The sequence below is a fragment of the Xenopus laevis genome, chromosome 2L (genome assembly GCF_017654675.1).
Source record: "Xenopus laevis strain J_2021 chromosome 2L, Xenopus_laevis_v10.1, whole genome shotgun sequence".
In the NCBI taxonomy this organism is placed as follows: domain Eukaryota; kingdom Metazoa; phylum Chordata; class Amphibia; order Anura; family Pipidae; genus Xenopus; species Xenopus laevis.
The window spans coordinates 47,113,865-47,130,619 of NC_054373.1; the positions used below are offsets into that span (position 1 = coordinate 47,113,865).

At 36.3% G+C, this 16,755-nt stretch overlaps 1 protein-coding gene across 3 annotated transcripts in view; it reads right to left on the reverse strand.

Annotated features, from left to right (window-relative positions):
* cux1.L (cut like homeobox 1 L homeolog) overlaps positions 1 to 16,755 on the reverse strand; it is a 248,213-nt gene that overhangs the window by 86,862 nt on the left and 144,596 nt on the right. For all 3 annotated transcript variants that reach the window (XM_018246296.2, XM_018246295.2, XM_018246294.2), the window contains exons 9-12: positions 12,242 to 12,290; positions 4,121 to 4,225; positions 2,394 to 2,582; positions 281 to 339 (exon numbers count right to left, since the gene is read on the reverse strand). In XM_018246296.2, the coding sequence (XP_018101785.1) occupies positions 281 to 339; positions 2,394 to 2,582; positions 4,121 to 4,225; positions 12,242 to 12,290 (402 nt within the window). The remainder of the gene's footprint in view (positions 1 to 280; positions 340 to 2,393; positions 2,583 to 4,120; positions 4,226 to 12,241; positions 12,291 to 16,755) is intronic.

Consider the following 16,755-nt stretch of genomic DNA (forward strand, 5'->3'; position numbering starts at 1 on the left):
AGTTTTAAAGACCATAGCAATAGAAGGCTTTAAGTATTTAGGAAGCACTTCATATTAGGTTTCAGCACTGCTAGAACTAAAGCAGCTGGATGATTAGCCATGCAGATTAACTTGTGTGTTTGGGAGCACCAACAACCTTATGTGCCCCTGATTACTGGGTTGCTGAACTAACAGGTAACAACTTGGGGTTGATATGGAATTTATCCGCTCCATACTTGATGGGTCACTATAAATATGAATCTTATGTACAATGGGCATATGCACCTTGCAATTTACTTACTTAAGCTCCTTTTTAATTTCTTCATAGTCAGCCTGGACCTTCAGTTTTTCTTCAAGTTGCTACAAAGTAAATGAAAAATAAAAATTAATCTGACTTGTTACTAAGTACATACTAAATACTATATATTACAACAATGTTTTAATAACACATATGACAATAACATAACATACTCTTTATTTAAAATCTGCTCGGCATACAGAGACAATGTTACACATGGGCCCAATAGTTTATTTTTGTAACTTGAATACTCCACAAGTGATTTATTAGCTGTTTGTGTAGTCACAAAATAATACATAAAAGAACACCAACCACTTAGACTGCCTGTGAGAAGAGAGTGATCAGTTTAGTGAAAGTGAGATCCAGAGAAAGGCCATAGGTATCCCACTAGTGGGTAGAAGGAGGACCTTATGATGTAAATGATTGGGGGGGGATCAAATCAATCATTTAAGAAAATGGAAAATGAGAGTTAAAAATGGCAGCCCTAGTGTATTTCACAACTATGAAGCCCCATTAACCATTCCGTCTCAATTGACATGGTCATGTGAGCCTTAGCACAGGCATTAAGTACATAAGATAGAATTACCTCTGATTTGTATTATAACATTATATATATTTAATTGTGCCAATTGTTTAGCTACAATTTTCCATTTAAAATAAGCCTGTTTTTTGGCCAATGTTACTAATGTTGGGAACTGGTGAGAATACCCACTGCAGATATATTTACACAAGCAGATATATACAGTATATCTGTGTTGTGCTGCCTGTATACTTTTCTGAAACAAGTGTGGCATGTGTGTGTTTCAGCAGTAATGTTATAATGTCATAGCAATCATTTATTTTCATGTTTTATAGACCAGACAAATTTCATTTATCAATGGTAGTGGACACATGCAAAGCTGGAAGTAGCAGTGTCAGAAATAATAAATGACTTGAGATCAAGAGGCTTTGCTTTTATCTGTGCATCCAAAGCTCAGTCTATTAAAAAGGACTCTCTGAGCACAATTTGATGAAGTCGCAAAATATTTGTGATGCATGTTATAAATATGACTTGTCAGACTGTATACTTCCAGGGAACTACAGTATTTTAAAGGTTAATGACAGCTTCTCAGTGCACGGCAAGTTCCAGAACAGGTTGGTATCAGTTCTCACACAAGAATCATGTTTCTCAGTAGTGATTAATATCGGTTATTCCATGGACATTAGCCCCAAGAAACAGGGGAGATAACTGATCTGCTTGTTTGCAGTTGTAGCTTGGAGCCTTGACCAAACGACTACTTGTGTGCAACTCCAAAGGGAGAAAAAGCATATTGGCAAAGAACAGCAAAGCACTGCATCTATTTTGTGCAATTGGACAAATATATGGGAAAAGGACTGTATAACGCTATGTGTCCAACCTTAGTTGCAGAAATACCACTGGTGATCTCAGACAGACATATATAACTTCCCTATAATCTCAGACCTGGACCGTCCAATGATTTCCTGGCCAGTACTAGTTTACGTAAATTATTCTTATCTTATAGGATTATAAACCTTTTTTTTAGGTTTCCTCTGTTCTATAGAAAACTCAGATTTCTTAATTTACTGTGTGCAAAGAAGAAGAAGAAAAAGTTTTTTATTTTCTCTGCCAAAAGCTGTAAACCCATCGTCATTGCCAAAACAATCATCAGGGATTTTATCAGTTATAATTTATCATTCTTCAATAATTAAAGTTCATATGTATCTTTTATTAGAGAAAATAAAAACAAACAGTCTATTTCTTCCATTAAATAAAGAGCCAGTTAAACTGAGGAATGTAGCTTTATAGAATATTCCTTCAGAGATATGATATATGCCACATCAAGAGGACGCAGGTATTCTCCAATAATTGACTTTTTAAGTACCACTAGAGGGCTGTTTCTTTGTTTCAGCAGAAGCAGGCATTATGGTAGCCTCACTAACCACATATATAAATACAGATGTAACAAGTTCTTTGCACAAAATAAAGCATGCCTTCTTTATTTATTATTGCTAATTTTCATTATCCTGAATTTTATGTGAAAAAACCCCATAGAATGTAGGTGAAATCTGCACAGTCCTCCAGGAGAACAGCCATTTTCAGGCAGAGGATACCTACTTTGAGATTGCTGTTCTTGGTATTTAGCTGCTGTTCAAGCTGAGAGATCTGAGTGGCAGAGTTTTCACGAAGCTTAGTAAGACTGGCCTGTAACCTCTGCACGTCTTCCACCAGCTGAGCAATTTCCCGTTCTTTTGCAGTAAGCTCAACCTCCAAGCTAGTGTGGGACACTGCTTCTGTTGACTGCTCCTGTAAAAGTCCAACGAGGTTTGTTTTTGAATAGTAAAATAAAAGTATATTTCCTACTGAGGTTGATTGGAAGTTAAAAGAATCATGGAAATGACTTGAATATATATTTCAATAGTCTGGCACATGAATGGAAACAATAGCATGCACAACATAAAGGAAATCAGTGGGAGGGAAGCAATCTGCCAAGCGGTGATGTCACCCAAGCACAAATTTTTGGGTGCAATCTCAGTAATATTTTCTATTGTGAAATATTCTGGGTAGAACATGGGGTGATTATATGAAGTGGTATTTTCAATTAGATTAGCTATGGTATTGCAGTCTTTAGTTTCTCTTTATACAGAAAAATAGAATCAATTCAATATGTATTATGTATTGATAAAGATCATACACATAGTCCTGCAAAAATGACATTTAAATGGATTCGGTCATGATTTTTATGATGTCATTTTTATTTCTAATTGACACCGTTTATACTGCAAATAATTCACTCTACAGTATAAAATGTAATATCTGAACCAGCAGGTGTTTTTTTTTCAAGTTGTAATATTGGTGTGTAGGCAGCCATCTAAGGCCATTTTGCCTGGTCATGTGCTTTCAGAAGGAGTCAGCACTTTAGGATGGAACTGCTTTCTGGCAGGCTGCTGCTACTCAATGTAACTGGATGTGTGGCAGTGGGACCTGGATTTTACTATTGAGTGTTGTTCTTAGATCTACCAGGCAGCTGTTATGGGAGCTGCTATCTGGTTCCCTTCCCATTGTTCTGTTGTACTTGCAGTACAACAGTAAAATATGACTAAAGTTTATCAGAGCACAAGGCATATGTCTAGCCCCATGTCAGATTTCAAAATTAAATTTAAAAAAAATCTGTTTGCTCTTTTGAGAATTGGATTTCAGGGCAGAATTCTGCTGGAGCAGCACTATTAATTGATGTGTTTTGAAAAAAAAAATGTTTTTTCCATGACAGTATCCCTTTAACATATACATTTATTTTCCCCCTGCCTTAGTACAAAAAATAGGTTTGAAACACTGTGGTTTACAATTTTACTCTAATATTACAGCTGTAATTCCCATATGATCCTCGTCTCCCATACGGTATGTGTTATTCCCTTAGAGAATATGTATTTGGTCATTCTAAATGTGTTCTGCCTTTTCATGCGGACTTCATTTATACAGGCGCTTAGAAAAGTACTAGAAGATAACAACAATAACAGCTTGTTAGCTACAATAATAAACAGAAAAGGTGCTTTGCTAATACATATTATCTGGATGTGTATCAACAGCTTTTATTTTTTATGCTTCTGGCCCTTTTAGATGCCAACTACTAATGGTAGGATGACTGATTCTTCCGATACAGAACAAAAAATGAAGTGTATATGCTGCAAGGCTCAATGAAAAATAATTTATTATTGCTAACAGTATATTAGGCTGAACACTGTCCTGGTAAAAATCAATGCTCCTACCATTCAAAATATAGTAGTATGTGGGTGATTTGGGCCATGTGAATTGAATTAGTAAATGCCTGGGATTTTATTCCTCACCGTATCAGACGCCTTCTGTGCCTGGGACACATGCTGGAGAGATTTGTTAAGTGTGGCAAGCTGCTCCTTCGAGGCCTCTGTCTCTCTCTGAGCCACCTCTGCTCTCTAAAGGAAATAAAAAAAGGTGAAGAGAAAGTACATTCATTTTAACAACTGACAATTAATCTGAGAACATTCATCAATTCATGCCTGGCTGACTATAATTGATTTTCCTAAACACTCAACCTAATAAATGTTAGGGGGAAAAAATGTGGAAAGTGATGGATTTTTATTTTAAACAGTACAAGGAAGAAATAATTGAGCGATTATGACAGTAATTTAACGCTAGGAGCAAGGAATCCCCTGCTGCTGCTAATGCTGCAGCCCACTGAATTTATCAGGCTGAATAAATATGAGGAGAAATGGAATCTTTTTATTCAATTTATTTCTATATTCATGCCGTGAACGATTTCATTTTAGAAATGAAAATGAGTCATAATAACTAATGCAGGCTGAACATTTCACTTTTTTAAATATGGAGATGTCTGATTTTTAGGAAGATACTATCTGCTGTTAAGAGCAAGGAAGGGAAAGGGTTTACACCTACTTACATACAAAATGACTAAAATATTGGCAAGATGGTGGGGGGGGGGGTACATTTTGTGGAAATGAAAGGCTGCAATAAAGACGCCAAATGGCCCTACAAATTATTCTTAAAATTGAGGTAAGAGAAAACTCTTGCATTGAGAATTGTGCCTACAGATGTAAAAGTTTGCACAATGTGATTGGGTACCAGGTAAAGGTGGCCATAGAAGCACAGGTGGTAATATTGTATGAAACTAATTTTTGTTCGACAAGCCGACCGATATCTGCAAAAGACTTGGATATTCGATCGAGCCAGCCAGAAAATTTTGATTGGGCGCCTTTGAAGACACCTGAACATCGCCCATTGTTAGTGCTGAATTGTCAGATACAGGTAGAATTCTATTGTTTCTGCCTGTATATCTGACAATTCAGCTCTACGTGTGTATTTAAACGAACAATCTTTCTTGGAAAGATCTTTTCTAGGAAAGATAATAATTGTAACACCTATGGCCACCTTAAGATGTAGTCCATGAAATTCTATTTTAATGGAAGAAAAACTTATTTTCACAAGGATAGGCATTATGATGTGCATGATTGCCAATATTAGTACCAATAAAGATACAGCAGTAAAGTCAACAGTACAGTAAACTGTGAGCATAAAGAAGGACAAGGGAATAAAGCTGCAGAATGAAAGCAAGAATTACCTAAAGAAGACATGAGGGTATGAGGTGAAGAAGAGAACATGAAAAAAATGGGAATACAGTTAGGTGAGTAAGAAATGGCATGCAAAGTGAGGTCAGAGAATGGAAAGCTCAGATGAGGGAAAGCTCAGAAAGAAAACAATGAAAGCATGGTAGTAGGTTATGGTATATATGGTATGGTATATATGGTATGGTATATACGATATGGTATATATGGTATGGTATATGGCTGAAGAATAGGAGGCTTTGTAGTAGACTTAAGGTAGCCATACATGCAGAGATCCGCTCATTTGGCAAGGTAACCAAATTAGTGAATCTTTCCGCAATATGCCAACATTGAAGTGGGCAATATCGGTCTGATCCGATCATGGGCCCTAAGCAGGGGCGCGCCGCCAATGAGGCGAGCTGAGCCGCTCGCCTCAGGCGGCAGCACCTGAAAGGATTCCAGGAGCGGCAAAAAGCCGCTCCTGCACCTTTAAGAGCCGAATTTCCGGTTTTTGAACCGGAAATTCGGCTGTACTATTGCGAGAGATCGCAATTGCGCTCTCCGCAATAGTGTTTCTGCCTCCCCTCCCGACACGTAAGTTGGTGAGGGGGGGCGGCATTGCAGGAGCCGCCTCAGGCGGCTCCTTAGTCAGAATCGGCGCTGGCCCCAAGGCCCAAAGGTCGGATGACAACACCAATACAGGCTTGTTAGACTGAGGTCTGCATCAGTGAACTCATGCGGTCCTTGATCCGATTGGATTTTTAAAACTGGGCAATCAACATCTGCCCGATTTTCGGCCAGATATGAATTGGGGAAGCCAATTGTGGGCCCCATACACTGCCCAATAAGCTGCCGACTTAGTCTGTTGGCATCTTATATCGGCCCGTGTATGGCCACCTTAACTCTCTCTCATATTCCTTTGTTATATCAAAAAGTGTACAAATGATTTATCATACATTACCATACTTATAATTTGTTGAAACAAACTTTGCTACAATGGACCATGTGAAAAAGCATCCTTTACTTATTAAATAAATCAAATTCTAAGTAACATTCTAGCTACATATATGTGAATGGATAATTTGAATGGTAGAATGTTTGTACAGGTAAAGACCAGGTAAATAAAAATGATGCCCTGGTGGATTCTAATTACACCTTTTTTTCCCAGTTAGAAGCTTATGGGCTTCATCTTCTCAACTACTAGTCCTTTTCAAATTTTCATTCTTGATTGAAATTTATTAAACGGATCTGTTCACCAGTGCATATTAAATATGTTTCTCAATTAACACTACTTACCACAGCATTTGCATTTTTACTTATCCTACCTTAACAAAAATGTCCAAATGGCATAGCCAAAGGTTTAGAGAATTCCGAGTCCAAGGGCAGTTACTACATATAGTTTAATTAAAATGTTTGTTTCTTTACTTATTCTTCAACAAAATACAGATGTATTTTGTTGAAGAATGGGTGAAGAAACATTTCGATTAAGCACTGTTGATTCAAGCTAACTTCACATTCATACATAAATCTTACTTTTAACCATAAACTGAAACACATGCTAACACGATCTAACAAAGCCAAAAGATGTGCTTAATCAAAAAGTTATGCAGAGCAAAGGTCTTCCAACTTCACTTTGTAAACATTATGTTTGTTGAATAAAAATAATAGTTCCTTTGTGCAAAACAGAGGCAAGTAGCTTCTCTCTAGGAGATATGTGATTGATATCTCATTGATTTATTACGGAAATCACTGATTCAATCACTTTTAGCATTGTCATTTCACCTTGATAAATGAGATCTACAATTTAAAGGCCCATATTGTGATTAAATCTCCAAAATTAGTTAGCAAACTGCATCAGCAGGGACTGACGTTGAAGCTGCTGGGGCAGGAAAACTGCATGGAAATGAGTACTTTGCACATGCATAAATCAGCAGAAATCCCCAGTCAAGCTTATTGATTCTGCTAGACTGGGCATTCAGCTGATGTGAATGTGTGAGCCCCCAGGCATATCAAACATTGTTGCAGGGATCAGCAGTAAAGCGTCTCACAGCTCTGACAGTCAAACCTGTGAAGCCAAGGCAGTTTAGGTTCCCCACTGGTAAAGGGGTTGTAGGTTGTATCATTGTTCAAAATGCTGCATTTTACATACTGCAATGGGCTATACCAACGTGTGGATGCCTTGACCCAAAACACGCAGACGTTTTGTTAAAACTAGACAAGCTATCATTTTTGGATTGGGCAGTGCATTGAACTCTAATTTGCATATTTAAATTTGAGAAACAATATATATTTTTTGTCATGTCCTATTTCCAGAGCTTTAAAGTCCAATAGACTTTTAAGGGTTTTAAGGGATTCTGTTCAACTGAACATTGTCATTCTACTAGAATTGGCCAAAATCTGAATCCAGCAAAAAACACACCAATCCCAGGCTGAATCACGGATTTGGTGCATCCATATTAAAAAGGGTGGTTCACCTTTACAGTAACTTTTAGTATGTTATAGAGTTTTATAGTTTTTCATTTATTTGCCATCTTCTTCTGACTCTTTCCAGCTTTCAGCTGGGGGTCACTGACCCCATCTAAAAACAAATGCTCTGTAAGCTACACATTTAGGGGCAGATGTAAGAAGGGTCGAATATCGAGGGTTAATTAACCCTCGATATTCGACCAGGAACTAAAATCGTTCGACTTCGAATATCGAAGTCGAACGATTTAGCGCAATCCTGCGTTCGAACGATCGAAGGATTATTCGTTCGATCGAACGATTAAATCCTTCGAATCGAGCGATTCGAAGGATTTGAATCCAACGATCGAAGGAATATCCTTCGATCAAAAAATCACAGGCAAGCCTATGGGGACCTTCCCCATAGGCTAACATTGACTTAGGTAGCTTTTAGCTGCCGAAGTAGGGGGTCGAAGTTTTTCTTAAAGGGATACTGTCATGGGAAAAAATTTTTTTTTCAAAATGAATCAGTTAATAGTGCTGCTCCAGCAGAATTCTGCATTGAAATCCAATTCTCAAAAGAGCAAACAGATTTTTTTATATTCAATTTTGAAATCTGACATGGGGCTAGACATTTTGTCCATTTCCCAGCTGCCCCATGTCATGTGACTTGTGCCTGCACTTCAGGAGAGAAATGCTTTCTGGCAGGCTGCTGTTTTTCCTTCTCAATGTAACTGAATGTGTCCCAGTGGGACATGGGTTTTTACTATTGAGTGTTGTTCTTAGATCTACCAGGCAGCTGTTATCTTGTGTTAGGGAGCCGTTATCTGGTTACCTTCCCATTGTTCTTTTGTTTGGCTACTGGGGGGGGGAAAGGGAGGGGGTGATATTACTCTAACTTGCAGTACAGCAGTAAAGAGTGATTAAAGTTTATCAGAGCACAAGTCACATGATATAGGGCATCTGGGAAATTGACAAAATGTCTAGCCCCATGTCAGATTTCAAAATTGAATATAAAAAAATCTGTTTGCTCTTTTGAGAAATGGATTTCAGTGCAGAATTCTGCTGGAGCAGCACTATTAACTGATTCATTTTGGAAAATTTTTTTTTTCCCATGACAGTATCCCTTTAAAGAGACAGTACTTCGACTATCGAATGGTCGAATAGTCGAACGATTTTTAGTTCGAATCGTTCGATTCAAAGTAGTAGTCAAAGGTCGAAGTAGCCCATTCGATGGTCGAAGTAGCCCAAAAAACACTTCGAAATTCGAAGTTTTTTAAATTCGAATCCTTCACTCGAGCTTTGTAAATCTGCCCCTTATTGTTATTGCTACTTTTTATTACTCATATTTCTATTCAGGCCTCTCCTATTTATATTCCAGTCTCTCATTCAAACCAGTGCATGGTTGCTAGGGAAATTTGGACCCTAGCAAATTGCAAAAACTGCAGAGCTGCTGAATAAAAAGCTAAATAACTCAAAAATCACAAATAGTAAAAAATGAAAACCAATTGCAAATTGTCTCAAAATATCACTCTTAGCACCATACTAAAAGCTAATTTACATGTGAACAAAACCTTTAAGTCATTTATAGGCTTTTGTGGACCAGAATAAAATGCACCATATGATTTTTTTTTTATTGTTGGAAAGAGGAATCACTGAATCTCTCTCTGCTTGATGGTAGCCTAGAATAAATGGAAAAACTTAACTGTTGAAAAAAATCCTCAGGCGGGGCTGCTAGACAGAAAAAAATCTAGAAAATAGTACATATTTGTTTGGCTTAGTGGGAAAGACAACATTTTGAATGGTCCGTTATAAGAGCCGACTGTAACTGTGACACTCTCCATATAAGTCGTCATTTGAAAAGAAGAGGAATGTCATCCCATCTCTCCCCCTATAACTTTAAGCTCAACAAAGAATGGCGACATGTCCCATGTAATGCTATTGTATCATTTTAAACATAGGTACGGGATAGAATTCACCTAAAATTAGAAGAGATTAATGCAGGAAAACACCATACCTTATAGTTTAGTTGGAAGAACTGAATGAATGCAATTATATTTAAACATAGGTCATACCACTGCAAAACTTTATTAAAAGGTGCAAAGCGTATGATTATTTTAAATGCTAATTATAAACATGCTGATAACTTTAATTAGTAGTATGTGTTGAGAGCATTAAAGTGCATGTTAAACTATTTAATGATAAAAATTATGCTTATAATAGACCCATATTAATGTGAATTTCTGGTTATTACCTGAAATAAAACAAGGTTGTTTTATTTGTGGCCAAAAATATAAAAATTAATTAAAGCAGACTATATTATTTATATGTTAGCAGGAAGGTGCAAATCAAAAAAAAAAGGAAAACGAACACAACCAGTGCCATTTCACACATAGGTCAGACGGTGCCCTGCTGCTTATATCTACCATATTAATATTCATTACGGTAACCACAAATGCTGAAAAAATGTAGATGGAATAGAACATAACAACAATGGTACGGTACAGAAAAAAATGCCTTGTATGTTATGTATTTAACTTCTTTCTTCAATGGAAAATACATTAGTATATTAAAGGAACAGTAACACCAAAAATGAAAGAATCCAGGATTCGGTTCGGGATTCGGCCAGGATTCGGCTGAATCCTTCTGCCCGGCCGAACGGAATTCCGAATCTGCATATGCAAATTAGGGGCGGGGAGGGAAATTGTGTGATTTTTGTCAGAAAACAAGGAAGTAAAAAATGTTTTCCCCCTTCCCACACTTAATTTGCATATGCAAATTATGGTTTGGATTTGGTTCAGTATTCCGCCGAATCTTTCGTGAAGGATTCGGGGGTTCGGCCGAATCCAAAAAAGTGGATTCGGTGCATCCCTAGTTTTTAAGTAATTAACGTATAATATACTATTAACATGCACTGGTTAAAGCTGTGTGTTTGCTTCAGAAACACTAGTACAGTTTATATAAATAAGCTGCTGTGTAGCCATGGGGCAGTTTTATCGGTGCAAAGAAACAGTACATTATATTTTATTTACTTTGGTTGCATAAAAACCAGGTTCACTGCCAAATAGAGTCTCCTGTAGGCTGCCAGTCCACATAGTGGCTACCAAATAGCCAATCACAGCCCTTTTTTGGCACCCCAGGAACGTTTTGCATGCTTGTGTTGCTTCCCAACACTTTTTATTTTTGAGGCTCACGGGTAAAAAAGGTTGGGGATCCCTGCTTTAGCACCATGGCATATTGTGTAAATTCAGGCAAATTTACAATTTATATTTGTTTTATGCAAATATGTAGTGTATAAAGTAAAGTGCAAAGTTCTGGCATAAAAAAATAGCTGAATGTAAAGAAAAAAAATGTTGAGTTCTGCCTCTTTGACCCAGTGACTGATTAACTCAGTACTTGCTTGGTATAAAAACAGAGATGACCAATCTCAAACTGGTTAACTCAGGGCTTGCTTGGTTTAAAAACAGAGATGACCAATCTCTAGGTTTAAAAACAGAGATGACCCATCTCAAACGGGTTAACTGAGGGCTTGCTTGCGTTAAAAACAGAGATGACCAATCTCAAGGTTTAAAAACAGAGATGAACAATTTCAAACTGGTTAACTCAGGGCTTGCTTGGTTTAAAAACAAGGATGACCAATCTCAAGGTTTAAAAACAGAGATGGCCAATCTCAAACTAGTTAACTCAGGGGTTGCTTGGTTTAAAAACAGAGATGACCAGTCTCAAACTGTTGACCAGTCTATCACAGCATGCCAGCATTGCCCACTATCTTAATTAGATGACCCTTCTAGGCATTTTTTATTCTGATTAATAATACAAATGTCTTGACAAATGGGTCCTTTACTTCAAATACAATAATAAACACATAAACCATTATAAAAAAGCAGATGTAATAAATTAGTTCCATGATAGAAATGCATTGAGTATGGACTACAACAGATCTTTATAACAACACCATTCATGTTTATTTTACAGCAGTGGCATTTCCCATACAGACCTTTCAAAACAAGCAATGCTTATTTTTTTTACTGATCTATAGCAATTAGACAGTATATTGTATTCATGATAACTAAGCCATCATTAATACAGATTAAAGCCATCTTGATTTGTTTCTATTTATTAGCTTTAATGCATAGTGATCCAGATTATTGAAAAACCAGAAGATCCTGTGTCCCAAACATTCCATACAATAGCTCTCACACCCATTTGTGTTTCATAACCACTACTTGCATTAACCTTAATAATAATGGAGGATTAGGGCTCTTATTTAATCATTTACTGTAGAGTCCTTACAGTAGACACCAAGTAAACCATCAATTACAGAGGAAGATACAGGTTACATAGATGATCCGAACTTTGTACCTCAGTATAAGAATCTCTACCACAAGTAACATTGTTTTACACAATCTCAAATTAGGACAAATTTACCTGATTGGCTCTTTCAAGGTCAGTCATGATCATTTCAATCTCATCTGCCCTGAGGAAGAAAACAAAAACCACAAACATTAATAAAACAGAATCACAATGAAATCAAGAATCAAAGTAAATATAAAAATCAAATTTTAGCCATCTGCCTGTGTGTTAATGTCATCTACACTTGGAGATTGTCATATAGGAGTATGCAGTGTATTGCCATGTGATTCAAAGAGTACAGGTATAGGATCAGTTATCTGGAAACCTGTTATCCAGAAATCTCTGAATTACGGAAAGGCTGTCTCCCATAGGCTCTATATTATCCAAATAATCCCGATTTTTAAAAATGATTTCCTGTTTTCTCTGTAATAATAAAACAGTACCTTGTACTTGATCCCAACGAAGATATAATTAATCCTTATTGGAAGCAAAACCAGCCTATTGGGACTATGTAATGTTTACATGATTGTCTAGTAGACTTAAGGTATGAAGATCCACCTTAAGGAAAGACCTGTAATCTGGAAAACCCCAGGTTCCATACTTGTACTAATGATTATGATGATTTAATGGACTAACATGATATATAAAGTAAGATGGGCAATCGCAATAACTTTTAAAGGTACATATGGAAATGATAAACATTTATATTTTCTATTTCCTTTTTTGATTTCTACTATGCGGAGAAGCCCATGCAGTCTACAAGAATGCTCATGTAGTTAAACATCTTACTCATGTATTATACTGCTCCAATAAAAGATATTACAATCTTCTGTACTCATGATCAAAGTATGAAATAAACGAAACAGCAGTAATTAGCTATATGTAAGGGTTTTACTAGGAACTACCAGAAACGGGAAATGCCATTTTACACAGCATACGGTTTCAATAAACATATATACATATATAGTGTTTTATTAGATGTGGTGCTCCATATTATGTAAAGTCTCATTTTTACATAGATCCCTGTCTTTGCACTTTATTTATATGTTACCTTTTCACTACACCAATTATGATCATATACAAAAGTACAGAAAATATTGAAGAGAAACTGCTATAAGACAGTAAACAATGCTGTGTAATAACCTATTGTGGCAGGTCTTTAACATTTTGCTCTATGTATCTTATCTTTAAATGGCAGAGGAGAACTGCTTCTGAGTATTTAAAGGGGTGGTTCACCTTTAAGTTAACTTTTACTATTTTATAGAATAGCTAATCCTAAACAATTTTTCAATTGGCCTTCATTTTCTCTTTTTTTTAATATATTTTTTGAATTATGTGACTTAATACTCAAATGTATTGTCATTGCTACTTTTTATTACTCATCTTTCTACTCAGGCCCTCTCCTCTTCATATTCCAGTCTCTTATTCAAATCAATGTACAGTTACTAGAGTAATTTGGACCCTAGCAACCAGATTGTTGAAATTGCAAACTGGAGAACTGCCAGATAAAAAGCTGAATAACTCAAAAACCACAAATAATAAAAAATGAAAAATAATTGCGGATTGTCTTAGAATATAATTCTCAACATCATGCTAAAAGTTAATTTAAAGGCAAACAACACCTTTAAGTCGTACAGTTGGAAACAAGAGTAACAAGTGTAATAAGGCTCAGTTTGTAAGTCCTTCTGTGAGAACACATGGTACTGTGAAACTGTATCATATCTGTACAAGTGAGAGGAGAGGCAATTTAGTTACATTTTCCTTTACCACTCTGTATAATGGATTCCTCCATTATATTTATGGTAAAGTGCTTTTAGGGGAAGGGATGAGTTCATTATCCCTGAATTCATTTAGGAGGGGTGCAGCGTAAAATGTGTGTATTTGAGCTGTAAACGTGTTAAAAAGATGCTCCAACAATACATACAGCGCATATTTTTGTCAAAAGCTTTATTTTGGCAATCACATTAAACGTAGCTTTTTCATGGGTGTTTTTTAAGCAGTGTCATGTATAATGGGTTGTTGCAAAGGAGCGTCATGAAGCTTACACGTCTGAGGGATGCATTCGAATTATTACATTTGAAAGACTCTCCCCTTTCACTTATTAGCTGCCATAACAGTATTTTAGTCCAGGGCTTTTCTTATTATTTACTTTATGGGACCAGAGGGCCCACATATAAAAATATCACAGAGGTGGAATAGTTAATTAGTAGCATATACAAGGACAAGTTATGGAAGGAGAACTAAAGCACTATAAAGAATTAACCCTTTATATTTTAAGCTTCTGTACCAACCCAAAACCACAAAAGCCCTGTATCAGTAAAGAATCCCCCCGTGGTTCCCTGTCTCCTTTTCTCCTTATTTGCAACTCACGTTCCAGGCTGCTGTTCGTTACCTGAGCTTTTGGATTGACTTCCAATATATAGTGAATAAAGTATCCTCTTTTGTAAATTATAAGGATATTATAAGTTACCGAGAAGTTTCATGATCATATAAAAACACAAGGCCCAAAGGCCATACAGGTCATGGAACTCTGAGGTAACTTATAATATCCTCCTATTTTGCATCAGGGGTTACTTTATTTATTATAATACACAAGTTATAGTGAGTCATGTGACAAAAATGACATCACTACTCACCGTTTATAACGGATGACATCACTACTACATAATTTACAAGATATTCATGGCTTTTGTGTATTATACAGTATATACATACACAATATTAATATTACATTAACATTACATGGCAGCATAGAAACAAATGCATTCTGCATCAGAATTGATTGACAATCAGCACTGTACCATCAACTTCAATGACAGATGTGACCTCACTATATGCTTATTATTTACTTATTTATTTTATTTACTTAAGATTGCATGCACTGTGTCCCTGGCATTTAAAAGTGGACTAGTGTGTTTCATGATGGGGAGCAGCTGTGGACATCTTTGAAGTCAAGGATCATTAGTTTTATAGGCTGCTGAACCTCTGACTTCGGACAGTGAGTTTAGGATACAACATACAACATTTCTAGCTATGTGCCATTTTTAGGTTTTAGTTCTCCTTTAAAAGATTTCATCGGGAAAATAAATCCTAGCTCATATAAGTAAGAAACATGGTTTATGAATACTATTTTCAGCTTCTAATTAAAAAATATATATTTTACCGTTTATCCGACACTAATTGGCAATCGAGAAACTGAAAATATGAATATTAACACGATTTAACAAGGTATTCCTGCTATAGATTTTTTTTTTTTTTTACATTAGGAAAAAGTGTGATCCTGTCGATTTTGTAATTATACAGTATCTATGCAAATGCCATACATTTTGCCATCAATGAAGTCCTTGTTCAACACAAGTTCAATGAAAAGGAATATTCTTTTTGTCCAATGATATAATCATAAACTACAAAACGTGTTATAAGATTTCTAAGCTTCCTTTTTTTTAATAAAGTCTCCAAATTAATTTGTAGCTTATCTGTATATAATTTGCACATTTTAATGAATCACACTATATCTAAAATAATTTACACATAAACCATTGGCATTTTTTTTTACACATTACATCTTGAAACCACATAATTACTCATAATCAATGCTTGGTAAATCGGAACCTGACACTCTTTTTATCACTCTAGAAGGCCTAGAGCACTGGGAAACGAAGCTGATTTTTCTCTGTAATGCCCCAGTGTAACTATTTACATTCCAGTTCTCTTTGTTCCAGAAAGGCACTTTTGCTAAAGATGAACACCTAATTATAGATCGGTTCTGTAAATATTAATTAATTCTTATCCCAGCATGCATAAATATTTGTATGCACTGTTTGTTTAAACAAGAACTGTGTGGTTTTGGGGATGGCATTTTAAATGATTTTAACAATAAACATTTTAACTGGCAGATATCAGCCAATATTTATACCCAATTATGGTCACAGCGTAAGGAATCTCAGTATTTAGGGTAAGGCAGGCACACGGATGAAGGGCAGCATGCTTAAAAGGGAAAGAAGTAAACTGGTTTCTAATGAGGGATAAGGAAGAGCAATTTTTTTACAGTGGAAATGACGACCATAGACTTGAATGGGAGTAAAAAAGTTGGGGGTAAAAAAAAAAAATGTCGCCCATAGACAAATTCGCTCAAATTCGCTCATCCCTAATTAGGGAATGCATCAAATCCACTATTTTGGATTTGGCTGAACCCCCGAATCCTTTCTGAACAATTCGAACCAAAACTGAACTGAGTTCAGACCCTAATTTGCATATACAAATCAGCGAGGGGAAGGAAAAAGAGAGCCGTGCATGCAGTGGGTGGCTATAAATATTTTTACTTTCTTGTTTTTGTTGACAAAAACGTCATAGGATTTTAAGGATCTGTATTAGGTGCGGCCAGGCACAAGGATTCAGACGAATCCCAATCCTGCTGAAAATGGCCGAATCCTGGATTCGCTGCATTCCTATTTCTAATAATCTACAACTAATGATACTGTTGCTCTCAAAAAGCAAAGCAGTACATGCTGCCAGGGCTATATTTTCTATACAGGCACCTGACAGCTTCAAGGGAGTACACCACTGCTACCCAATAGGTGAATGTACAT